The sequence below is a fragment of the Hippopotamus amphibius genome, chromosome 8 (assembly GCF_030028045.1).
Source record: "Hippopotamus amphibius kiboko isolate mHipAmp2 chromosome 8, mHipAmp2.hap2, whole genome shotgun sequence".
NCBI lineage: Eukaryota > Metazoa > Chordata > Mammalia > Artiodactyla > Hippopotamidae > Hippopotamus > Hippopotamus amphibius.
This window is the reverse complement of record NC_080193.1, coordinates 87585858-87611606: the sequence shown is the minus strand read 5'-3', so window position 1 is coordinate 87611606 and position 25749 is coordinate 87585858. Positions and strand designations below refer to the sequence as shown.

The 25749-nt window shown below is 58.6% G+C and overlaps 2 protein-coding genes across 4 annotated transcripts; one reads left to right on the top strand and one right to left on the bottom strand.

Annotated features, from left to right (window-relative positions):
• The first annotated feature begins 9 nt into the window (after positions 1-9).
• TMEM198 (transmembrane protein 198) lies at positions 10-6324 on the top strand. Of its 2 annotated transcripts, XM_057746766.1 has the most exons (5): positions 10-549; positions 858-1062; positions 3276-3851; positions 4888-5090; positions 5458-6324. In XM_057746766.1, exons 2-5 carry the CDS (start codon positions 897-899, stop codon positions 5593-5595), a joined length of 1083 nt encoding a protein of 360 aa, XP_057602749.1. In that variant the 5' UTR covers positions 10-549; positions 858-896; the 3' UTR covers positions 5596-6324. The 2 variants fall into 2 exon arrangements, with proteins under 2 accessions (XP_057602749.1, XP_057602748.1); XM_057746765.1 differs by having other exon boundaries at positions 193-1062.
• A 970-nt stretch (positions 6325-7294) lies between these two features.
• On the bottom strand, positions 7295-25581 carry OBSL1 (obscurin like cytoskeletal adaptor 1). 2 transcript variants are annotated; one of them, XM_057745945.1, is made up of 20 exons: positions 24570-25581; positions 22760-23029; positions 22424-22675; positions 21956-22258; positions 21480-21776; positions 19970-20242; positions 18621-18893; positions 17689-17961; positions 14643-14915; positions 13614-13889; positions 13253-13540; positions 12790-13065; positions 11950-12219; positions 11563-11835; positions 10284-10550; positions 9311-9423; positions 8619-8775; positions 8296-8457; positions 7863-7967; positions 7295-7572 (listed from the first exon to the last, which is right to left on the bottom strand). In XM_057745945.1, exons 1-20 carry the CDS (start codon positions 25579-25581, stop codon positions 7295-7297), a joined length of 5691 nt encoding a protein of 1896 aa, XP_057601928.1. The 2 variants fall into 2 exon arrangements, with proteins under 2 accessions (XP_057601928.1, XP_057601927.1); XM_057745944.1 differs by lacking the exons at positions 7295-7572; positions 7863-7967; positions 8296-8457; ... (7 more) ...; positions 13614-13889; positions 14643-14915 and adding an exon at positions 17006-17292.
• Between the last annotated feature and the right edge of the window lie 168 nt (positions 25582-25749).

The following is a 25749-nucleotide window of genomic DNA, read 5'->3' as shown; positions in this document are numbered from 1 at the left end:
GGCGTCTCGGGCTCCAGCTACCGGAGAGGGAGGAGAAGGGGGAGGTTAAAGGGGAAGGACCCCCGGAAGTGCCCCCTCCTCAGTGCGGGAGAGGCAGACGTCGGGGGCGGAGTCCCCTACCTCCCCCCGGCGTGGTTGGTGCGTCCCGTGTGACGTCAGAAGCAGCCCGCCCCTGCCTGGATGGTGCGCCCTGAGTGACGTAAGGAGCAGAGGCCGGAGCTGTCCATCAGCACCAAAGGCCGCGGGCGGGCTCAGGGCATGGGGCCGCGGCTCTGGGGCAGCCCGAGCCCCTGCTCCTGCTCCTTTCCCTTCCCCGGGCCCAGCCTAAGTCCCCGGACGTCGCGGGACTGGAGTGCTAGCCGGTGTTGGAGGCGAAGCGGCGTCGCCGCCGCGCAGGGACCGGTCCCTCCGGCCCAGCAGCCCTCTTCCCCTCACCGCGGACTTTTACCGGACCCCAGTCAGCTGGAGCTTCTGGCGCCCGGCAACCCCGGACCCTCCGGCCCCTGCACAGCCTCTTTCGCTCAGAAGCTCAGGTCGCCTCCAGCCCAGGTAGATCTTGGACTATCCCAGATTTAGCCGCCCACAGACCAGTCTCCTGGCTGCCTCCTCACCGGCAGCACACTGCCCTCATCTCCCCCCTACCCCGTCCCCCTTTTAACTTCTTCATCCCAGCACCCTCTAGCCAGGCACTTTTCCCCCTCTTTGTCTTTTGTCCCTCACTTCAGGGATGCTCCCAGAGCTGTGCGATGTGGGCACCACTCCTTTGTTCACTGTGTCCTTGCCTAGTTCTCCACTCCTCACCCTCATCCTGGTGGAGACCCAGGACACTTCGTTGACCCCAACTTCCTCTCTGTCAGGCTGACGTGGGAGGGTGACTCCCTACTGTTCCCAGCACTATGCCGGGCACTGTGGCGACACTTCGGTTCCAGCTGCTGCCCCCCGAGCCAGATGATGCCTTCTGGGGTGCACCCTGTGAACAGCCCCTGGAGCGCAGGTACCAGGCACTTCCAGCCCTCGTCTGCATCATGTGCTGTCTGTTTGGAGTCGTCTACTGCTTCTTCGGTGAGACCCCGTATCATTCCTCACTTGGCCCCCCCCGCATTTCCCTAAGTTATTTTTCTGAGGCACCCCAAACCTTCTTTAGAACTTTACCACTACCATGAACTATCTTTCTTTTCTTTTTTTTTCATCCCACACATTTGCAGATAATTTAGACTCTAGATCCTAGAGAACACAGGTTTCTGAATTAGGCATGCTTGAATTTGAACCTGGTTCTGTACTTTACTAATTATGATGCCTTGGTCACATTAACCTTTCTAAGCCTCAGTTTTCTCATCTGAACAGTGGGAACAATGAACAATGATATTTGTCTCACACAGTGGGGGGGGCGTTGTGAGAATTAGTAAGCACTCAATAAATGATAGTTGTGGTGAAGATGTGTTTAGGTCAGTGTGCTAAGTAGGTACTGAAAACGTTTAGGAGGGTGAGTAAACATGGTCCTTACCACAGGGCATATTGTCTGATGAGGGAGAGACTTCTGGAACATTCATATCTGTGATACATATTAGAGGGAGCTAAATAGTAGTCACACACATGGAGATGTGTGTACAAGTCAGGCTCCAGTAATCAGGACTGCTGTGGATAGTTGTCCAGGGTGCACAAGGGAGTTCAGTTGGATGGGCAAGTGGGGGCTGAAATCCAGCCCATGCTCTACTTGCCAAACTCTAGACCCTGGCACAAGGCTGCTTTGTCTAGAGGAAGGCACAACTTTTTCTAATTTGCACGAAGGTGCCAGATGGTGTAGTGGAGTAAGTGCCCAGTGACTCTACAGTAAGAGGTACAGAATTTCAGATAGGGGAGTGAGCTTCGTGGGCTGGGTATCCAAGGAAAGCCTCCAGGCAGAGCATTATAGGTGGCTGGGTGAAGTGCAAAGGAGGCTTGGGGGTCTGAGTTCTAGGTTAGGCAGAAGTGGGGTGGGACTTGTGCTCTGCAGTCTTTACATCTCCCCCTAGAATGGCTGGGTAGTAGGCAGGGATGGGAGCCAGATGGTCCCTCCCCTTCCACCCCCAGACTCTGGGCTGAACAACTGCAGAGTGGGAAGGAGGAAGAGCCCCTCTAAGGGTTCAGGACACATTCTGGGTCTCTAAGGAGTCTGTGTCACCTCACCCCCTCCACTATTCATACCCACTCCTTCCACAGTTGCTCAGTGCAGCCTGCCATTCCCTCTCCTGGGCTTTCCTACACCCAACCCTTCTTGGAGGCTCCCACTCTCAGGCTCTTGGACTCTTTGAGCCCTTGTGCATGCCCCACTCCTCTTTCCAACCCCAGAACCTCCTGGACTCCAATGCTTTCCCTCATTCCTAAAACTGACTCTCCTCTTTATGACCTTTCTCTGTGGCTCTCCTGGACCCTTTGACCCCCATTTCTGACTTCTATCTTCTCAGCTTTTCAGGATCTACAAGTCCCTCACACTTCCAGGTACACTTAATGGGCCCAATGGCCCTATAACCTCCATTTTTCTGAAACTCCACAACCACTCTTTCCCCCTATAATTCTCTTTGACTCCCCATGACTCCTTGTAAGCCCTAGTGGCCCCTAACTAACCGCACCCCCCCGCAGCTCTTTCAGTACCTTCCATCCCTCTGTTACTCCTAACATAGGGGAATCCCTATGACCCCACTGTCTGGTTGCCCCCACCATGATCTCAAAGATTCCATTTCTCTGGCTTCAATATTACCCTCTCTCAGAAACCTTTTAATACTCTCAATGATTCCACATCTGTCAATTCCCCTGACCTGAAAAGACCTCATCTTTCTGAACCTGTGTGACCTCATCTCTCAAGTTCTTTCTGACTTCCAAATACCTTACCTCTCTGAACAATCCCTCTCTAAAGATCCCAATAACTCAAGTGCTGATCCACTTGTGACCCAGTGGCCTCTCTCTCTGACCGCTATGATCCCAAAGAGCCCAATGACCCTATCACTGATTCACGCTTGACTCCAGTGATCTGTCTCAAAAATCCAACTCTCATCTCAATGACTGTCTCTCTGTTTTCCCAGTGATTGTCAGTGACTGCCAGTGACCTATTTCTCTGATCTCCCTTGACCCCAGTAGTCCCTTCACTGCTGCCCTCAGGACCCCAATAACCCCAATTCTCTGATCTTAGTGTCCTGCCTCTGGTTCCCCTGTGATTCCTTGTCCTTGACCCCTCTGACCTCCTACCTCCAGCCCAGTGACCTTGTTTTGGTCTCTCACTAGCCCCTGTTCCCCTCCAGGTTACCGCTGCTTCAAGGCAGTACTCTTCCTCACTGGGTTGCTGTTTGGCTCAGTGGTCATCTTCCTGCTGTGCTACCGAGAGCGGGTGCTGGAGACGCAGCTGAGTGCCGGGGCGAGTGCAGGCATCGCGCTGGGCATCGGGCTGCTCTGCGGGCTGGTGGCCATGCTGGTGCGCAGCGTGGGCCTCTTTCTGGTGGGGTTGCTGCTCGGCCTACTGCTCGCCGCTGCCGCCCTGCTGGGCTCCGCACCCTACTACCAGCCGGGCTCTGTTTGGGGCCCCCTGGGGCTGCTGCTGGGGGGCGGCCTGCTCTGCGCCCTGCTCACACTGCGTTGGCCCCGCCCGCTCACCACCCTGGCCACCGCCGTGACAGGTGCCGCGCTCATCGCCACGGCTGCTGACTACTTTGCTGAGCTGCTGCTGCTGGGGCGCTATGTGGTGGAGCGTCTGCGGGCCGCCCCCGTACCCCCCCTCTGCTGGCGGAGCTGGGCCCTGCTGGCACTTTGGCCCCTGCTCAGCCTGATGGGTGTTCTGGTGCAGTGGCGGGTGACGGCCGAGCGGGACTCCCACACAGAAGGTGAGAGGGCACAGGCCAGGGTGGGCATGAGAGAAATGGGTGGTTGGGTGGTGGGTCTGAGCAATTGCGAATTGGGGGAAGGAGCTATACACAACAGCAGCAGAAGCCCTCTGTTGAGTTAGAGAGCTGACTGGCTCCGGGTCTGGGAAGACAGGACCTCAGTGCCACCATTCATGCCACAACAGCAGATGGAGCAGCGGCTCTGTGCCAAGCCCATTCCAGGCACTGGGGATGCAGCAGAGACAAAACAGAAAAGGCCCTGGCCCTTATAGGATTACATTCAGGGTGGAGGAGACAGACAATAGACATGCAAATTCACAAGATAATTCCCATTGTGTGGAGTGATATGAGAGGTGTGCAGAGTGATGTGAAATATAGACAGGGTGGCTAAGGAAGGTCACTTGGAAGAGGTGACATTTAAGCAGCGACCTGAAGGATAAGGGGCCAGCCATGCAAAGAGCTAGAGAAGAGGGACTAACTAGGGCGAGGGCCTGAGAAGGAATGAGTGTGGCCTGTTGAGGAAGTGGGGCGGGAGTGGTGTGTGAGGGATGCCGATTGTGTGGGCTCCATGGGCCGGGATGAGGACTCTGGATTTCATTAAAGGAGTGGTGAGATGCCATTGGAGGTTTAACGCAGGGAGCATATAATCTAATTTAGCATTTGGGATGCTCGTTCTGGCTGCTGAGTGTAGAAAACATCGGGGAAGGCAAGTGTAGAAGGGAAACCAGTGAGGCGGCAGGTTAGTTGTCCAGTCAGGAGATGATGATGGCTGGTCTAGGTGAGTCACCTATGGCTCCAGACTGAGAGAGGGGTAGCAGCGAGGAAGCAGGTACCTAGAATCTAGGAATCTTCCATAAAGACCTTTGGAAGAAGAGAACTGTGGGAAGTCCCATCTGGGAGGTGGGAAAGTAAAAGAGGAGAGGTTTCGGACAGGGGGAACCTGGGAGCCTGGAGTCTGGGTTAGAAGGGCTAGGGAGGCTTGGGCGAAATGAGGCACGTGGACCTCTGAGACTCTGCTCTGCTCAACCCGTCACAGTGGTCATCAGCCGACAGCGCCGACGTGTGCAGCTAATGCGGATTCGGCAGCAGGAAGAGCGCAAGGAGAAGCGGCGCAAGAAGAGACCCCCAAGGGCTCTCCCGAGAGGCCCCCGGGCTCCTCCAAGGCCTGGGCCCCCTGACCCTGCTTATCGTCGCAGGCCAGTGCCCATCAAACGCTTCAATGGAGACATCCTCTCCCCGGTGAGCACCCCGAGGCCCTTCCAGCCCGCATGGGGAGAAGGGAGTGCTGTAGACTCTGTCCAAGCAGGACTGGGTCTTCCCTGGTGCTGGTCACTGTCTGGAGGGCCTAGCACTTGCCTACCCATTGTAACCCATGTACTGGGAGCCTGATGGGTGGGGGAGAGGTGTCCTGAGCATGAATTTTAATGAGGTATAGTACGGGGTAGGGTCTCAGAGCTGTGGACTCTGGGTGTGGTAAGGTCCTAGGCCAACGGCAGACTGGGATGCATCTCAGGCTTGTGATGGTGCAGGCTAAGGATGTCTGCCTGGGTGGCTTTGAGGGGAGGTCCACAGTGGCACTCTCACACCTGTGTTTACTCTCCCACAGAGCTACATCCAGAGCTTCCGGGACCGGCAGACAGGGAGCTCACTGAGCTCCTTCATGTCCTCGCCCACAGATGTGGACTATGAGTACGGGTCCCGGGGGCCGCTGACGGCCTGCTCCGGGCCCCCTGTGCGGGTATAGCAGTCTAGCTGCTCCTGCCCACCTACACTCATCGGTCACCAGCTCTGCCAGCTTGGGGAGGCCATGTTGGGCCATGACTCAGCCCACCTGGCCCTGTAGCCTTTGGCTGTCCCTTTCCCCACCCTGGAGAGGGATGGCCTGGCTGCCAGAAGGGAGGCCCTCTCTCAGGCTCGGCCTGGCCCGAGGGGAGAGCGCTCTCCCAAGTTCCTGACGGGCTCCTGAGGGACATGAGTGTGAGCCCCGTTGGGGTGTGCTCAGGGTTGTGAGTGTGTCGCCTGTGTGTGCGTGTGTGGAGGGGGTGGGCTTGGAGGGGACACTGGGACCCTTGCCTTAGATTTCTGACTGGTGGGGCTTCTCCAAGGGTGGCCCTGCCTCCTCTCTCACTGCTGGGGTCCTGTGGGCCACTCTCCTGCATGTCTAAGTGGAGGAGGTCTGCCTCCTCCCCCGTCGCCTCCACCTCTCAGCCAGACTCATCTAAGGCTTCTCGTCCTTGTCCACGGGGCAAACTGCAGCAGCCCTCACCCAGGTCCCCTGTCCTCTGCAAGCCACCAGCCTGAGGGCAGTGGCAGGAGGTGGGGGTGGGGGGTACTGCTCTAGGCTGGGTTAGGGAAGGGGGCTTAAATGCACGGTGCATGTCTGGTGTCTGTCATGCCACCCTGGACACCTCATGCCTCTGTCTCCCCCCCACCCCACCCCATTTTACATCTTTTATAAATGTGCCAAACTGTGCGGCTTCTGCCAGGAGTGGTGGTCTTTGGTGCTGGCACTTCCACGAGCCAAGATGGAAGCACTGCAGTCCTTGGTCCCCTGTGTCACTCACTACGTAGGGGCTCCAGGCAAATTCTGCCCTCCCGTGTCACAGAGAGAGCCAGGAAAGGGGCTGTACCACTTTTATTGTCTCCCAGCACCTCTGGTTTCCCTCCCTCCCCACCCCTTCCGGGGGTAAGGCACATGCCTTCCAAGCTGTCCGAGGGTACCCGCCTGGCCTGTTTCAGTCCTCCTAGCTACCTGCAGAGGAATGACTGCGAGTGGGGCTGGGGAGACATTGGGCACCACATTCCTCTCCCCGGCAGAGCCTGGGCACGCTTACAGGAAGAGTTGGGCCCTCATCCTCTGGCCCACCCTTTCTAGGCCTCTGTCAGGGCTGTCTGTGGGGGCAGGAAAGTGGGGGTGGTCAGTCAGAGGTGGGGCAAGGCAGGCATCTGAAGGGAACGCAGGAATTCAGGTGGAGAGTGGGGCATCTCCTATGTGGAAGAGGAAAGAAATGGGACTAGCTCAGAAGCCCTCTGCCCAGGCTGAGGTGGAGCTCGCTGAGATGCAGGAGAGGGTGAGAGACAGGTGGGCGGCACAGACCAGGAGCTGGCGGGTGGGAAGGAGAGGAACTTGGGTACAAATGGGGCATTCAGGAGAGACGAACACAGTCCAGAGGCAGGAAGGAGTAAGAAGCTCAGACAGGAAGCTCAGAAAAGTGGGAACAGCTGCCTTGAACCAAGTGGTTCCTGTTGAGAACAGGGGGCTCCCTCCTCTCCTCAGCCCTGGCTGTGATCTCCTGCCTCTCCACTCCCCACCTCCAAAACATCTCAGAACCAGCTTGCCATCCCAAGTCTTGGAAAATCTTCAGGAGGTGTGTCTCAGCCCGCCAGCTCTCAGGAGACCCCTGGCCAGCCAGCCTACCTCTCTGACCTCTGCCCAGTCGGCTTTACTCACCCTCTACCAGCAGCCGTGTGTGGGTGCTGTCTTGGCCGGCCTGGCAGCAGTAGGTGCCCTGGTCCTCAGGTCGCACGTCATGGATGACCAGGCTGTGGGTGGGGCCATGGCTGCGCAGCTCGTACTTGTCTCCCGGGCACAGCTCGACCCCCTCCCGCAACCAGCACACTTGGCCCCCCGAGCGGGACACAGTCACCTCCAGCACCGCCCGGCGGCCGACCAGAACCGTCTTCTCGAGAGGGGGGCGGCGGCACATCTGGAGAGGCAGTGCTGGGGGTGGAGGACGAGGGTTTAAGTTAATAGGGACACGCAGGGCCCCAGGAGGGGAGATGCATCTGCCTTCCCGCTGCGGCCTCAGATCTCTATGCCACCAGCCCGTTTCTCTCTACCCTCAACCCAAAGTCTCCTCCCAAGGAAACGCACTGCCCTCTGTGACCCGCCCCCGGAGAGTCCCGCGAGGAAGGGATGGGGGAGGCAGCTTTCCTCGGACCAGCAGCCAGGCTGCCGGTTCCAGGGGGAGATAGTGTTCATTTCAGGTAGTCCTTGCCCCAGTTGCTTACCCTCCACCTCCAGCTGAGCCACGGACAGGGCGGGTCCCGCCTGGAAGCGGACCTCACCAGCGTCCTCCGCGCGCAGCTCGCTCAGGACCAGAATGTGTTTCTTCCCTGGGGGCGAGGGGGGCGCTAGCGGGGCCAGAGCCGCCTCTGAGGAGGGCTCGAGGATGAGGGTGGGGCCAGAGTAGGTCTCCGGGTCGGTTCGGGCGCGGAAAATGTGAGCTGGCCTGGGCGGAATTGAGATGCCGAGGGGAAAGAGGGGCGGTCCACGAATAAGGGCGCAGCGCTAGGGGCCAGGGAAAGACCGGGAGACCGCTCCTCGGGCCGTGGGGCGGGGCCTATTCGAGCTGGAGGTGGGACTCATCCTATCTGGGCGGGCTCTGTTTGGGCCGGGGGGCGGGGCAGCGAGGGGCCAGAATGGGTAGAAGGTCGGCCACACCTTCCTGTCGGATGCGGACGCGGCCTCCGGGTCTCAGTGTGCGGCCTCTGAGCTCCCAGCTCCCGGTGGTCTCGACCTCCGACACGGCGCACTCGAAAGTGGCTGCGTCGCCTTCGCGGGCGCGCACGGACCGAAGCTCCAAGAGGACAGACACCTTGCGCTCTGGGGCGGAGCCGGGGGGCGTGAGGCGGGCGGGGCGGTACCCGGCTCCGCCCACGATCCGCTCTGTCCTTAGAAGCAGCAGAGCGGGTCCCGGCTGCAAGTCCGGTCCGCAGTTCCCGCACCCACTAGAGTGCCCCACCCGGGCAGCGCCCGGTACCCACCGTGCACCACCAGGTGGACGGGCCCGGCTCGGGCCATCCCCACTACGCAGCTGTAAGTCCCAGAGTCCAAGGGGCCGCAGCGCCGCAGCTGGAGAAGGCGGCGCGTGCCGAGGGCCTGGAGCCTGAGCCGAGGGCTGGGGGAGAGCGGCCGCCCATCCTAGAGGCGGGAGTTGTAAAAGGGTCGGGGTGAAAATTCGGTGGGCACAGGCGGCCCCGGCCCTGATAGGCGCTCGCGCCTTCTATTGATGCCAAGCAGTTTTGAGGCACGTTTATGCTATGGGGTAGGGCTGTCCTGCGCCTTCCCAGGCCTCGCCAGGAGTGTCATTGGACAGGTGTCACCCTGGACGTTAGGGATGAGAGGGAGCCCCACAGACGCGGGAAGCCTAGAGTCATGTACTGATCGTACCAGCCATGCGTGTGGATTCTGGAATCAGGAAACCTGGATTCAAATATGGGCTCTATGTCTGCCTCTGGGCAATATTTCACCCCACCGAGCATCAGTCTCCTTATAGATAACATGGAGATAATAAGACCTGCCTCATAGGGCTGCTGTAAGTGTTAGAGGATTAAATGTAAAGTAATTCTTAGCACAGTGCCAGGCACATCGCTCAGTGAATATCAGTTATTTCTGTTGGGACATTGTTACTGCTGTTAGGATGCTGAGGTGGGCTGGGCTGGGTTTGGGCTCTGACCTTCTCCCAGGTGACATCAGCCAAGGTCTGGGAAATTTCACACTCGAACGTAGCTGTGTTGCCCTCGGTCACTTCTAGGTCCTGTAGCCCCTGCACAAACGTCACTGGGGCCTCTGGGAGGGGGAGAAGGAGGACATATTGGACATAAGGGGGCACCGGTGGGCACATTTAGACAAGGTGATCAACAGAGGCCACCAGTGAGTAGGGGGCATTCTGGGACAAGTGGTTCAAAGGGGATGCTGGTCAATGGGGGTCACAGCGGGGTCAGAGGGGTCCACAGGGCAGGAATGGCCTGCTAGGGGTTGCTCACATTTATGGTGGTCAGTGGGGGACATGCAGGGGCTAGAGGGGCATAGGGGAAACTGGAGCAGAGATGCCAGTGGAGTTACCCACAGGCAAGCATGGTCAGTGGGGGCCAAAGTGGCTGGCATGAACAGGAGACACTGGCCAGTGGGGGACACCATGGGTTCAGAGGAGCAATGGGGGGGAACCTAGAGCAGACATGGTCAGTGGGGAACACACTGGGGCTGCAAGCAAAAATGGGGGACACTGAAGCAGAGTTGCCAGTGGAATCACCCTTTGGCATAGTCAGTGGAATGCTGGGACTTGAGTAGTGAGGGGGCACACTCAGACAGGCAGAGGGGGCTGCAGCTGGTAGGCGTGGTCAGTGGGCTCACACTCAGGGTGGCCAGCGGGGCCATGGTCAGGCAGACAGACACCACACTGGCACAGGCAACTCACAGTGGCACAGTCAGTGGTCCACAAGAACAGGAGAGTCAGTGGAGACACACTCCGGCAGGGCAGTCACTGGGGCCACCCATGGCCAAAGGGTCAGGGGAGTCACGCTCTGGCAGGGAGATCAGTGAGGGCCAAGCTAGGACAGTCAGGGTCAGTGGGGGCCACACGGGTAGTGGGATCAGTAGAATCACACCCAGAGAAGCCAGCAGGCGGGTGGTGGTTCCAGAGTCCGCACCTCTCACAGTGAGCCTGGCTGCACAGCGCAGGGCATCCGCCGTGAAGGAGATGCAGCCTGAGTCGGCCAGTCCCAGGCCACTGAGTACCAGGTGGTGAGCATGGCCCTCTGCGTCAATTTGGCACTTGGGCCCCGGCTGCAGCTGGACTCCACCCCGGGCCCACTCCCCAGTCACACCCTCCTGGGACAGCTCCAGCTGGAAGGTGGCGCTGCCCCCCTCGGTGATGGTCACATCCTCCAGAGGCCGCAGCACCCTTAGCTGCTTCGCTAGTGGGAGGAGATGAGGGAAGAGGGAGGATGAGGGCTCCAAATCTGGGTGGGGCTTTTGGGGAACCCCCACCCCCACCCCCACCCCCACCCCTTGGCTCTGCCTGCACCACCCTTAACATCCAACCTAGTAAGGCCCTATAGAACAAAGTTCAGAACCAGGGTGCAGGAAGAAGGGAGCGGAGCCATTCAGACTTGGGTGGAGAGAGGGGCTTACTAGGGTTAGGAGAGGAGACACCTGAAGGGGGTGACATGTGGTTAGGGGGGTGAGGAGTTTGGATGAGGGGTGCTGTGACACTGGAAGGAACACAGAATTTGAAGTCAGACACACCAGGGCTGGACCCTAGCTCTGCCACATAGTTTGTGTGCTGTGGAACCTATGGCAAACTGCTTGACCTCTCTGGGCCTCAGTTTCCCCAATTGTACAAGGTTTATAGCATTGAGACATGAGTTTATTGTGATTAAATGAATGAAATAAATTAGAAGAGAATACACATCACCAACAATAACCATTTACCAAGCTCTGTGTAAGTATTTCTATTATCCCAATTAATGTTCCCAAAGACCCTTTTTAAAGAAAACTTGGCTCAGAGAGGTTAAGTAACTTGCATGAGGTCACACTGTTAATAGAGGGCTCTATCTTGGGGGTGGCGGTGCTATTTGCCAACCATCCCTGCTTCTCAGATGGGCCCGTGTATCCTGGGGCAGGTGACTGAAGGATAAATATGGCAAGTCTTTCTGGAGCATAATATTTATGTTCACAGCAAAGCCAGCTTGGACATATGAAATGGAATGCAAAATCCACATGGACTTCTAAGGCAAACAGAAAACATTAGAAAAACAAATGTTTTGCTTTGGGCAGGCTGCTTCAGGTCACACTCTTGGGGGTCAGCCAGGGCTGACTTGCCTTGCGGCAAGCGGCACTTTGGTGGGGGTCTGAGGGGCCCTGAGCCAGCCAGAAGAGGCTGTGCCAGGGGGCAGGCGACGTGTTAGGAGACGATGGGGCACTCACGCCTCACGCTGAGCCTGGCCAGGGTGCGATCATGGTGGCTCTCGCAGCCGTAGGTGCCCTGGTCGGCTAGCACGACGCCGTGGATGAAGAGGCGGTAGGTGTGGCCATCCTGGGCCGTGGACAGGCGGCAGTCAGGGGGTAGGGGCGCCCCACCTCGCACCCAGCGCACGGCCCCTGCCGCCCCCACGCGGCCTGTCTCCACTTCGAGGCACACGTCCTGGCCTTCCTCCACCCGCACGTCCTGCAGCCGCCGCAGGAACAGCAGCTCCGTTTCTGAGGAGAAAGAGAGAGGGGGCTGTGGACCCTGGTGGGCTGACCCCCTGCGAGGGCCGGGGCTGGGAGAATAGGTTCAGGAACAAGACTACTGTATCTCCATCAGGACCAAACCTCGAACGTGGAGCCGGGCACTTGAGGACGTGCCCCCTGCTCGGGCAGTCACAGTCCCTGCATCCTCGAGCTGGCAGCTTCGCACGGTCAACGTGCGGCTTGACCCATTCTGGGCCATCTCTAGCTGGGGCCCTGGGGTGACAATGGCCCCATTGCGCAGCCAGGTGATGTCGGCATCTGATGGGGACACTTCACACCGGAATGTGGCATCATCACCCTCGTGGACAGTGAGTGGTATCAGCTCTGAGACCAGCTTCACCAGCGGTGGTTCTGGGGGGCGGGGTCAGACGGTGAGGTGGGCTGAGTCTTCCTGCCTCCCTCCTCCTCATCCCCTCCTCATCCCCTCCTCCCCAATAACAGGCCCTCATCCTCTAGCTATTGAACAGAACCTTCCTGAGGACCTACTGTGTCAGCCATGAGGTGTTACAAAGGACGAGATGTCAACGCCCTGCTACTCCTAGCTACCCCTTCTCAATGCTGGCCTGGCACCCACCTCTCTGACTCCCTAATAACAGCAGGTCATTTACTATGGACCCAATCGATCTCATCTGACTGTCACAACAGCCCTATAGACAAGCACGATCCCCCCACTTTGGAGCTGGGGCTCAAAGAGTTTAAGCAACTGGCCAGTGTCACACAGCTACTGGGAAGCAGAATCCCCCGCTGCACTGTGCCCCTGCTATTTGAGGGTTCCTGGAAGAGGGAGCCCTGAGCCCCGATCCAAGGAATAGCCATGAGTGCATTGTCTGGAGCCAGAGGCAGCAAGGTGGCTACGCAGGGGGAGGAGGGGGCCCAGAATGGTGCGGGCATGTGGCCCTCGGGTGAGGGGTGCACTGTTACCTTCCACGCTGACGAGGAAGATGCGGCTGTCCTGGGGCGTGTCGCACAGGTACTCCCCAGCGTCCCTGCTCCGTGCCCCCTGCACCCGCAGCACCTGCCTTGCCCCGTCCTGCTCCAGCTGCACCCGCCCCTGGCTTGCCAGGCGCTCCCCGTCCTTGTACCAGCGCACAGGGCCCCCCGGCCCAGAGAGGTGCACCACCAGCTCTAGGTCCCCGCCTGGGGCGCTGCGAACCCTCGTCTGGGCTGCCTCGGGGGCCACCACCCGCACGGGAGGCTCTGTGGGGTCAGAGCCAGGGGTCACCAGGAGGGAGTGGCTCATGGGCTGGGAGGAGGGCAGTGGGAGGCAAGATGGGGAAAGGGACGGAGAACGGTGGGGCGGGGGTGGGCCAGGTGTGCTTGAGAAGGGGGTGACTCACTGGTTTAGGGGCACCACCCTCAGGCTTCCTGCCTGGGCTACACTTACCAGCCACTTGAACAGTGAAGCTGAGGCTGGGGGCCCCCGGGGCTGCCCCGGACTGGCAGGTGTAGAGGCCTGCGTGGGCCGGGTCTGCAGCCCGGATGCAGAGGACGCGGCGGGGGCCCTCGGCTCGGAGCTCCAGGCCCTCGCCCTCCTGCACCGGCCTCCCATTGTGGCTCCAGGAGACTAGGGCGCCAGCCCGAGACAGTTCACAGCTCAGCACCACTGGCTCCCCGGGGGCCACGCAGAGGGGGCTGGGGGCTGCCTCTGGGGCAAGGAACTGGACTGGTGGCTCTGGACAGAGAGAGGAGGTGTCAGCTCAGTGATGCCCACACCTCCCACACCCGGGCTGGCCGGGAGCACCCACCAGCCAGGCTGACGTTGAAGGTGACGGCTTCATCACGAGTCTCACACACATACTCCCCGGCGTCCTCGGGCTGGGCGTAGGGCAGGGTCAGGGTGCGAGTGGGCCCCTCGGCACCCAGCTGCAGGGCATCTGATGCTTCCACCTCCAGCCCATCCTTGTACCAGCGCACCTGGGACCCAGCTGGGGCCACCTCGCAGCGCAGCTCCACGCGCCATGGAGCCCCAAACTGCAGGTCCAAGGAGCGGGCTGCCGGATGCACAATCCTCTCCGGAGGGGCTGGTGGGTGGACAGAGGGAGGGGCAAGGGGGCTCGGCCAGCCGGCCTTTACCTGCCTCACAGCTAGATTCTCAGCCCTTTGCAGCGCAGCTCTTGGGAATGTGCCACCTACAATCCGTAAGCACTTACTGTGTGCACAACGAAAGTCTTCTCTCAGCTACTCCTGACACTCCCTAGTGTTGGCTTCACTTTACAGATGAGGACCTGAAACCTCTTTACAGGGAACTGACTTGCCCAAAGTCACATGGAAAAAAAGAGGCAGACCCATACTCACGGCCAGATCTATCTGACCCCAACGCACATCCCTTCCTACCCCACCCCCCAATTCCTATTCCCTTTCCCTGCTTTGCCTCCGATGCACTGATCACCACCTGAAAAACCATGTCTTCTCCTTATTTGCTGACTGTCTGCTCTCACAAAAAGGCAAGCTCTGTAAAGAGAGGTTTTCATTACTGTATCCCTCAGCATCCAAAACAGTGCTGAGCACACCAGTATTTGTCAAATAAATGAATGAACGAGTGCTCCTGACTGCTGGGCTCTCTCCAGCAGGCCTCTGGTCACCATCCCTACCTGATTTGGGCAAGTCAGGGCTCTCTGATGGCTGAGAATGAGGCTGGGGAAGGAGGGCAGGCTGGACAAGGGGAAAGCTGTGTGTGGCAGGCGGGGGCCCTGAAGATGCAGGAACTGGGAGGGTTGGATGTCTGTCCCTCAGCCTCCTGCCTATTTCCCCAGGGTGTTCCAGAGACTGCTCACCTGTGACGGTGACAGTGAAGAAGGCTGAGTCATCTCCGGCGTCACACACGAACTCGCCCCCATCCTCGGGCTGGGCGGCAGGCAGCACCAGGCGGCGGCGGGGCCCATCACTCTCCAGCACCAGGGCCTCGCTCTCCTCCACCTCCAGCCCATCCTTGTACCATCGCACAGGGGCATCCTCCCGCGACAGCTCACACATCAGCACCACACACTCCAAGCTCACGGCGACCAAGGTCACCTCGTCCCGGGGGTATATGATACGCACTGGAGGTTCTGCAGAGTGGGGACAACCACAGGCTGTCACAAACTCACCGTCAGCCTCCCTGGAGCCATCTGGCAGCATGAAGTCCTGGTCACCCACAATCGTAAGAGTAATAAGGATAATAATAGGTCCAAAATCTGTTCTCTGAAATCCCTGGGGCCAGAAATGTTACAGAATCCAGAATGCTTCCAATTCCAGAAATGGTGCATTTATCACATATCACATACCCCCCTCAGCTCCCACTCTGGTCCCCCCACAATCAATCACATTAACATTTCTGCAGGGTAACATATAGATTTACCCTAAGCAGGATAATTAAAAAGTGTGAATAGCTTCACAGAGTTAAGCTCAGGTTTTACTGAAATGAATGTTAATACCAAACTTACAAAAAGTCTTCTGAGTATTTTTTTTTTAAGAATTGTGGACAAGGGATGGCAAATCTGTAATAGCAAGTACTTATGTACAGCTTGCTAAAGTTTCAGGAACAGTCGTAAGCACTTTACACCCTCATAGCAATCGTTGGGAGTAGGTATTGTTTTATAGCCATTTCCCAGATGAGGAAACCGAGGCACAGTGTGATTAAGCAACTTCCTTATGGCCACAGCTGCCTATACCTACTCGAGGGCAGGAAGAACAACCTTCTGATAAAGGGAGGCTCAGACTCTGCAGGCAGTGGTAAGGCTTGCAGGAAACTCAGTAATGAATTTTGCATCTGTGCATAAGAGCTGTCAACATCTGTCTAAGGGTTCCCCAGGGATGTTAAATGCTATTTCTAGGAGTTCATCTCCAACTGCTCTGGAGTGGTCAGTCTTTCACAGAAAGGAGCCATGTCAATATTGGAGGCAACAGGTGCACTGGGCCCGGGCCTGCCCACGCTTCCATGCACCTTGGAGGTCTCCCAGAATCAAGTCTCCAGGATGCTTTAGTGTTCCTTTAGCATTTGGCCCCCTTGTGGCTGGGCTGGGGAACTGCTAGCTTCCTAGCCTATGTCTTTGCAGAGGCGTGTAAGGGCAGATGTGCCCACCAGTGCACACTCAGCCCTTGCCTCCATCTCCCCAACTGGGCTTGTTCTAAGAGTCTAGAGGATGCAGGCTGGTCCTCTGGGGCCCAGCAGCGCCAGCAGATTGCAGAGTGCGGCTGCCTGAGTGGCGGGGCGGGTGATGGAGGCAGTGGAGTGAGGATGGGGTGCAGCCACGGGGCTGGGATGCCTGCACAGCTGTGGGACCTCAGCTTGGCATCAGACTTGATTCTTCTGGTCCACAGCCAAGGTGATGTGTTGTGTGAGCTTCCCATGAATAATCTGGTGTTTTGTGGGGAGGCCTATTATGGGCTGGAATGTGTGTGTCTGCAGCCATTATGCCTGGCCAGGGCTTGGGGCGGGAGAGGTTGAAGGGACTCTCTACAGGACAGAATATGTGCAGAAAGGCCTCTTTGGCTTTGTGGCTTGTGTGCTTCAGGCTGCACTACCTGGAGTGCAGGGATTTGGGGAGCCCTACATAGTTCAAGCCTAGGCTGAAGCAGTGTTCCTAGGGCAGGGCAGGGGAGAGGGTAACCAGACGGTGCCAGCCTCAGGACGGTCGCTCCAGTGCAGCCAGTGGGTTCTTCCGTGCCACCCAGGGCTGCCTAGGTCCTACACTCCCCACCCCTCTCACACACACACTGGGATTGGCACTGTGGGCTGCAGCACGGAACCATCACTTCCATAGTCATCCTGTGCTTTCCCGCTTTGAACATTCTCCTCCCATCTTCAGCCCAAACCCTGACCCCCACTTAGCTAACTCAGTCCCTGCTCCAAATGTCCATTTTGAAGGCACTTCCTGCCTGTCAACCAGATTAGCAGAGCCCAGCCTTGGACTCCCACTGCACATCAACCCACACTATAAGACCCTCTAACATGTCTGGCTTTCCCGCCAGGCTGTGCATTCCTGGAAGGATGCACGCGCGTGTGTCTGTGAGCTGCTGAGTGTCCGGAGCCAAGCCCAGCCCAGGCTGGCTCCTGCAGGTGGTATGGTGACTTTCCCCCAAGGCCCTCCCTGACCTCCTGTTCTGCTCTCTTGAGCCCTCATCCCTCACAGCACTTGTCACGAGGTGTTACTGTACATTTATTTGTGTTTATTGGTTAAACACAGGGGTCGCAAACTCAAATGCCCACAGGGGCCAGGTAAGGCAAGGTCAGTGGCTGAAGCAGTCTGGGGCCAGCAAAAAGGAATGGCAGGGAGGGTGGGACAGAGGAATGTGGGCCCCGTATTACGGGGGCAAGCTGCTACTCAGCACCAGCTGTTCGTCGCCAAGAGGGGAAGCGGGACCAGAGGCGCCGGGTCTTCGGCTTTTTCAAGAGGACGCATAACTCCGGGTTGTTATTTGAACTGTCCTGACTTTGGTAAGACTCTGCAGGCCAAACAAAACACATCTGTGGGCTGTGTGGGGCCCTAGGGACTGCCCGTTTGCGACCCCTGGTTAACAGCTGCCTCCCCAGCTAGACTGGCAGCTCTCTGAGAGCATGCCTGCATTACGCACCAGTGACCCACAGCCCCTGGCCCAGTGCCTGACACATAGAAAGTGCTCAGTAAACGAGCTGGTGGAGTATAGCTATTTCTAGCCTTGGGCGCTGGGGAGGAGCCTGCTTACTCAAACATGGACCCTGGGGTCTTTGGGCAGGGACTCCCGGTTCATGCACCCGCAGCCCCACCTCCCTCCTCCCCAATGGGCTATGTGGCCAGCCCCCCCCCCCAAGGGCTCAGGACTGTCCTCTGGTGACCCCGGGCAGCTGGGGTGGGCCCACACCTGTGACAGTGACAGTGAAAGAAGCAGACTCGTCATCGATTTCACACAAGTACTCGCCCGAGTCCTCCAGCTGGACGGCGGGCAGCACCAGGCGGCGGACAGTGTCCTCCTTCTGCAGGAGCAGCGCGGGACTCTCCACCACCTCTTCGCCATCCTTGGTCCAGCGCACCTCGGCCCAGGGCCGGCACAGCTCGCAGGTCAGCACCACGCGCTCCAGGCGCACGGCTGCCACGTACACCTTGCCGCTGGGGTACACGATCCATGAGGAGACGTCTGGAGGACAGGGACAGCCGCAGTTGGGCGTCAGGAGCTGGGGCTGAGGTGCCCGGCTGCCCCGCCTGATCCACACCTGTTCCCTACTCCTGGAAAGTGGGCTGCGTATTGAAGAAGAGGGTCTTCCCTCGGACCATGGCTCACAGCTGCTCGGACAGTCACTCACAGCTGGGGCACAGGGGCACCGTGGGGACTGTGGTGTCAGCCTCAGCTGTAGAAACCCTACATTTCCTGGGTTGGGACAGGGACAGTACAAAGGGTAGGATTTGGGGAGAGGAGGGCTGGGTGCCCAGACGGAGCTGGGGTCTCCTGCAGGCCTCAGACCTTCTGACCCCCCTGGTGCCTGGGCCCACCCACCCTGTGGTAGCACTGCCATCCCTAAAGCTCCCCTTGGAGGATCTTCAGATCAGAGGAGGCAGGCTGCCCTGTGACTTATGTAGTTGTGACGGGTGTGTTTATGACAATGCATTTTCTGCAGGTGACGGCATCTCAGGGTGCAGGGCACGGGTTGGGGAGAAAGCAGAGGTGAGGGGAGGGGTGGCACATGATCAGCTGGGGGAGGGAAGCAGGGGCTGGGAACCGTAGCCCAGGAGTGTGCCAGCTGCCCATGCAGGGGCAGGGCACACCTTCCCCCTCCCATGGCCTGCCCGGAGCCCCACCTGTGATGGTCACAGTAAAGTAGGCACGCTCGTCCCCAGCGACACACTGGAACTCGCCCCCGTCCGGAGGCTGGGCGGCAGGCAGCACCAGGCGGTGACGGGGCCCCTCGCTCTCCAGCACCACGAAGTCGCTCTCCTCCACCTCCAGCCCATCCTTGTACCAGTGAACGGGGGCGTCCTCCCGGTCCACCTCACAGGTCAGCATGACACACTCGGAGGTTATGGCGTGCACAAACACGTGCTCCCGAGGGGCCAGGATGTGCACTGGGGGGTCTGGGGGGAGCAGAGGTGGGGTCACACAGACACCCAAAAACGGGAGACATGAGTCCACACTAGCTGCTTGGCCGAGGGGTGGGTGTGGTGCTCTGGGCAATACCGTGGAATGCTGAGGGCGTGGTGGGTGAGGTGTGACAGATCACGTGGCACCAGAGTGCTCTGTGAGTTCCCGGAGGATCCGAGGGGGCTGGCTGGGGACACAGAGGGCTTTGTCTAGGCTGAGAGGTTACTGTCGCAGGTCACATCAAGGCTGTGCTTGCTGCTGCTTTTACAAGGAAGCCCCCAGAGGGCTGGTCCCAGGACGGGGAGGAGGTGAGAACAACTTAGTGGTGCTACCGTGCGGCAGTGCTCCCTACAGGTAATGAGTTCCCTATCACTGGGTACATTCAGGCAGGGGCCAAATGACCTTCTGGCAATGGGGCCACTCAAAGTGAGAAGATGGAGCTGCATCGGTGGTTCCCGAGTTGTTCTCCCAGAGTGGATCTCCAGGCTCTGTCCTGGGTATTCTGGCCCTGGAGGCCTGGGGGAGTCTGTGCACTTATAACAGGTTTCCAGGATGGTTCTGAAGCAGGTAGAACATGGACTGGCTTCTGACAGCCTTTGGACCACTGCACCTAAAACTTCCCTTTGACTCTGCCACCTGGGGCAGTGGGATAAACAGTCCTGGGTGTGAACGCAGCTAGGGTATTTGCTGGCTGTGTGATTGTGAGCAAGTTGCATAACCTCTCTGAACCTCAGCTGCGTCATCTCTGAATGGAGATGTACTGCCCCCCATACAGTTGTGAAGGTTGAATGAAAGTGTACATTTGAAGTATCCAGCACAGGAATCGGCTAGTAGGTGCCTAACAAATGTTAGCTCCCACCTCCCTTCCCTTAACTGAATGGAGGTCCTTCCTCCCACCTCCCGCCCAGCAGAGGGTACACTGGGGCCAAGTGTGCTGGAGGCAGCGTGATCTGCAAACGTGCCCCCTGGACCCCTTGGCCCCCCCAGGCAGAGAGACCAGGGGGCAGGGTGCATGCAGAACCCAGGGTCAGCATCAGCTGGGGGAGCCCAGGCTGCCACGGTCCCTGACCTTGGATGGCGACGCTGAAGAAAGCTGAGACCCCTTCCGTTCTGCACTCAAACTCCCCGCTGTCCCGGACGTGGGCCTCGGGCAGGATCAGGCGGTGTTTGCGCCCATCCATCTTTACCACCAGCGACTCGCTCTCCTCCACCTGCTGCCCGTCCTTGTACCAGCTTGCTGGGAAGTCCACCCGGGAGAGCTCACAGGTCAGTACCACCCGTTCCGAGGTTGTGAAGGTCAACACCACCTTGTCTTGGGGGCTCAGGATGTGCACCGGGCTCTCTGCACGGGGAGAGGTGTGGTCACGTGCGGCACCGTAGTTGTGCTCTGCTACCCCAATAAACATCCCATTCCAGGGCACGTGCTCAGGATACGGGGGTGGGCACATCAGGCCAGACGATTGCCATCGATGCATTTCTTACTTTTAAAAATTAGTTTTGGGCTGCGACTTCCCTGGCAGTCCAGTGGTTAAGACCCTGTGCTCCCAATGCAGGGGGCTCGGGTTCAATCCCTAGTTGGGGAACTAAGATCCTGCATGCCACATGGTGCAGCCAAAAAAAAATAGTTTTGGGGTTACACACCAACTCTTAAGAGCAGTGGTTTTCGTGTGCATAAGAATTCCCAGGGAGCCTGCTGAAAATGCAGATTCTTAGGCCCTCCAAGTGTGCAAAGGCCCGGGAATCTGCATTGTAAACCAGCGCTCCAGATGGCTCAGATGTTGGTGAACCTGGGTTGCATTTTAGAAATGCTGCTCTGGTTGCTGGTTATTTCTCACTTTGTCCTCCTCCTGGGATGCTGGCAGCTAACCACCTCAATGCCCTGCACTTGGGCACTGGAGAATCCCTTGACCAGCCTTACAAACTCCAGCAATGGTGCAATGGCAAATGCCAGAGTGTTCCTTGAACTTTCAGACCCCTGCCAAGATCTGTCATCCCTGGGGAGGCCTCATTCCCTCTCCTTCCCTTTCCCCAGGTGCCAGAGTGTGATTCTGAAGCCAGACCTCCTGGCTTTATAATCCAGCACCAGCACTCGTTAGCTTTGTGACTTTGAGCAAGTCACTGAAACTCTCTGTGCCTTGGCTTCCCCATCTGTAAAATGGGATGACAAAAGAACTGATCCTGTAGGGCTGTTGAGAGGATGGTGCTAATTAATATATGTAAAGAGATTAGGATTGTGCCTGGCACACAGGAAGTTGCTCTGATAACATTAGGCATTACATGGTAGGGCAGGAAGCAGTCTGGGACCAGGGGCCAAGGTCTGTGTATCTGAGATGACAAACATGACAGAATTCTGCAAACCACAAAGCGCCCCCAGAGAATCTGGATATGATGCTGGTGAAGATAACAAGGGGTTGAAATTGGACTTCTGGATCGCTGAGCCCTCTGTCTGAGCTCACCATGGATGCTCCTTACTCTCCTGGCCCAGACGTGAGAAGCAGGAATAGTAACTGCCTCATTTTGTTGACGGGACTTCTGTGTCTTGACTCTATCTGCCCACCCTGGTCCCCACCAGCACCAACCTTGGATGGTGAGGGCAGCCGAGTCCTGCACACCTGGGCAGCTGAAGCCCACCAGGGCTCCACTGTCTTGGTGCTTGACAGCTTGCAGAATGAGTCTGTGCTGCAAGCCCTTCTGCTCCATCCGGTATCGCAGGGCCCCAGGCTCCACCTGGCCCTCTGGCTCATTACTCTTGAGCTCTTCCCCATTAAGGAACCAGGTCCCCTGGATGATGGTGGAGAGATCAAGAGAGAAGACGGCATCTTCCCCGTCATATACCTGCACGTCCTCCAGACCAGCCACCAGGCGAGCTGTGGGCACTGAGATGGGGGCAGAGTGCAGCCATCAGAACCGGGGGGATTGCAGAGGGCAGAGACTGGCAGGCAGAAGGCATATAATACAGGACAAGGACTGAGGACCAGGAAAGGGAGGAAGGTGATGGGGAGGGCGAGACTTGGGGTACAGTTGCTGACAGCCTGGGCTGACAGGACCGACTCACCGAGGTGAGCAGACCCGTGGAACACCACGTGGGGACTGCGGCCATGTTCGCTGACGGTGCAGACGCGGAAGCGGTAGTCACCCTCGGAGGGCACACAGTCTCCCGGCACTTCCACGGCCCCAGCTTTCTCAATGCTGAAGCACTGGATCCAGTCTTCTGAGCCCACCTCCTGCCGCTCCAGCCGGTAGATGAAGGGGGTCTCGGGAGCTGGCTCGGGAGGCTTCCAGGTCAGCAGGACCGTGTTCTTGTGGCCCTTGAACATCTCTGCCAACACCGGGGGTCCCGGGGGATTGTGCTTGACGCCTGAGACAGAGGCAGGGTTTGCATCCGAGCCCTGATCCAGCCTCCCACAGCCCTCTGAACTTAAGTCCACTTTGCCACCCCAGACTCTGGCATCTGGTCACCCTCCAGCCCTGACCCCCCAGTCCAGCCCTTGAGGAGTCTGCCTAAGGGCTTTCAGGCCCTCACATTTGACTCTGAGCAGAGTAGTGGTACGGGAGTTGCCCAGGCTGAAGGTGACCTCGCCAGCATCTTCTCGGGTGACCCCTGGAAGGACCAGGGCGTGCATGTGGCCAGAGCTGCTCTGGCAGGTGGCCGGCAGGTCCTCCCCATCTCGACTCCAGCGCCCTTCCACCGCAGCCTCGCGGGTCTCCACCAGCAGCACCGCGTTCTCTCCCTCAAAAACGTCGAGCTTCCGGGGCAGCCGCTTCAGGATGGGCCCTGAGACACAGATGAGAGTCCATCAGCTAGAGCTCTGGGCATCTGCCTGCCTTGGTCTCGGCCTCCTCCCACTGGCCAGCCAACCTTTGACCGTCACGTTGGCCACGGTGCGCACCCGGCCGCGCATCTCGCACAGGTAGACGCCATCGTCATCGGCCTTCAGCCTGTGGATGATGAGGCGCCGGACCATGCCCTCCTCGATCTGCTCATACTTGCGGCAGGGCAGCAGCCGCTGGTCCTCGCGGAACCAGGCCGTGGGAATGCGGGAGTTGGGGACTTTACACTCCAGCACCGCAATCCCATGCTCCCGGCCCTCCACGTCCTGCAGGGGCCTCGTAAAGCGGAGGCGGGGCTCTGTGGAGAAGGGAGAGACCAGAAAAGGCTCTGGAGAGGGCCCAACCAGGAGAAAGACTCTCCTCCCATCACCCACTGCCTAAAGCCACATTAGCTCAGGCCATTTGCTCTCCTCCCAGAGCCAGCGGGCATTGTATAATCAGAGAAACCCCCAGAAGGGAAGTCAGACAACCCAAATTCTCATCCGACCCTGACACTCACTAGCCACATCACCTTGACCAAGGCCATTTTCATGATTCTGGGCCTCAGTTTCTTTACTTGTAAAGTGGAGAAAGGGATGGAAGGGCTTGGACCACGTCAGGGATTTTCAAACTGTTCCCTGGGGCCCCTCACAGGCACCACACACAATTCTGCAAGAGTTTGAGCTGAATTTCATTTTGAAAGTACTTTAACCATTTTCAAAACTGCATTTCACAAAAAGAAAGCATGATGATGGTAACGGCCAGTGGGTTTACTGGGACTCCTGCTGAAGCATGTCTGTCTTGTCGTGCAGCTCTGGGAAGCTCTGCCTTCATGCTGGGCTTTTCTCTCCTCAGAGGGTTAAAGTTCAGCCCCGCCTGGCCAGTTTGTGCACATCAAACAGTACCCAAGAGGCCACCACTGTGGCACAGGTGCCACATGCTTGACTGTGTGCCAGGCAGGGCTCAGGAGATTTGCCAACTTTTTTTCCTCCAAGGGAAAGAGTTGGGTAGTAACTAGTGACGGTATAAAGTTGTGAGTTGTGATGAATTCCTATTATGGAGAGCTTTAACTTCCAGTGTGGGTTTGGGGTGTTTTTCTCCCTTGAATTTTCTTTTTATGAGCAATGTAAGCATTTATTAAGTATTGTTGGGGACTCAACTTTGGAATAAAATTTCCTCTCCTTTGCCTTCTTCTTCTTGCAAACCTGGAGAGCAGTCTAATGAAAGAACAGTCAGAAATTGTGGGGCATTTTTTTTCTCCCTCAGGTTTTCTCCCTTTGGTGTGAATCAGGAGTTTCTCAATGTGACACCTGCAGCTAGGCTTTCCCCATGGGGCTCACAGACTAGACCCAGTTATGAATGGTAAATGTGTATATTCAATAAAATAGACCCCTGTTCTCACTGGTTCACTTTATAAGTACCTGTTGTTAATTTGGATTTAGAAATTTACATCCATAAAATGATCCTTTTATCTGTCTTATATATTGGGGCCCCAGATGGGATTTCCACTGGGGGACGGCTGGTGAAACAACAAAGAGGTTGAAAAACACTGAACTATAAGAGTTGCAGGCCCCTCTCGGTCTGTACATCAATCATTTCTTAAAGCCCTTTATCGAAGAGTAGTTTTCCATCATCTGCCTCGGAATCACTTGGGGAGCTTGTTAAGAAAAGGTATCCTGGAGACCCACTAAATCCGAATCCCTGGGGGACAGGGGGTGGGCGAGAATTGGTATTTTAATATTCTGCCTGCCTTACTCCCACCGTTTTCTGGGCACTGAGTGGGGCTGGAGTTAGGAGGGTCTGGAAGGGCGCTGGAGGCCTCTCCCCAGGGCCCCGGCCGCCCGGGGGCGCCGCGGTACCTTTGACGTGAAGCTGCACTGCACTGAGCGTCTGGCCTGCGGAGTTGCGAGCGGCGCACACGTACAGCCCGCGATCCTTGGCCTGGCAGTAGAGCACCTTGAGCACGAAGCCGCCGTCGCGGTCGCGGTACATGAGGCGGCGGCGGTCAGGAAGCAGCGGGCGACCCTCCCAGTGCCATTCGATCTCGGGCTCGGGCTTGCCCATCACGTAGCAGCGGAACTTGGCGTGCTTGCCCTCGTTCACCCAGAAGGTCTTGGGCGCGCACTTGAGCGGTTCCACCACGGGCTTGGGGGCCTCGTCGGGGTCCTCGGGGGGACTCTCGGGGGGCTGGTGCACCTGCAGCAGCGCGCCGGCCCGCGCGTGGCCGTGCGCGTTGCGGGCGTGGCACACGTAGACGCCCGAGTCCGGCAGCCGCGCCGCCAGGATGCGCAGCGCCAGGCTCACGCCCGGGCGGCCCTCGGCGCGGCCCGGCTCGAGGGAGAAGTGGCTGCTGTCCCACACTTCGTCCAGCGCCATGCCGTCCTTCTCCCAGTACAGCGTGGGCGCGGGGAGGCCCCCCACCTGGCACTCCAGCACCACCTCCGCCCCCCGCAGCACCCACTGGGACCCGGGCCCCGTCAGGAACACCGGGGCGCCCTCCCCGGCCCCCGGCGGCGGCAGCGGGCGCTCGGCAGGCTGGGGTTCGGGCTCGGGGGCCGGCGGCTCCAGCACGGTGACGGCGGCCGCCGCGTAGGCCTCTCCGGCCGCATTGCGGGCGCGGCACACGTAGACCCCCGCGTCGGTGGGCAGCGCGCCGCTCAGCAGCAGGCCGTGCTCAGCGCCGTCCGCCGGGAAGCTCAGGCGCTCCGAGGCCGCCAGCTGCCGCCCGCCCTTCTCCCACACGACAATGGGCGGCGGCTCACCCAGCACCACGCACTTGAGCTCAGCCTCGGCGCCACTGACCACCCGCACGGGCCGCGGGAAGCGAAGGAAGCACGGGGGGCTCCCCTGATCCCCCGAGCCCGCCTTCATGGCAGCGGCGCGGGGGAAGGCCGGGGGCGGCGGCGGGAGCCCGGGGGCGGGGCGCGTCTGGGGGCCTGCGGAGCTTTCCCCTGGCCTCCCGCTCCCGGCTCGCCTCCTTACCCTAGGCCCGGAGGTGCGGCTCGGCGGCGGCGGCGGCGACTCCCGAGCCGGGGCCCA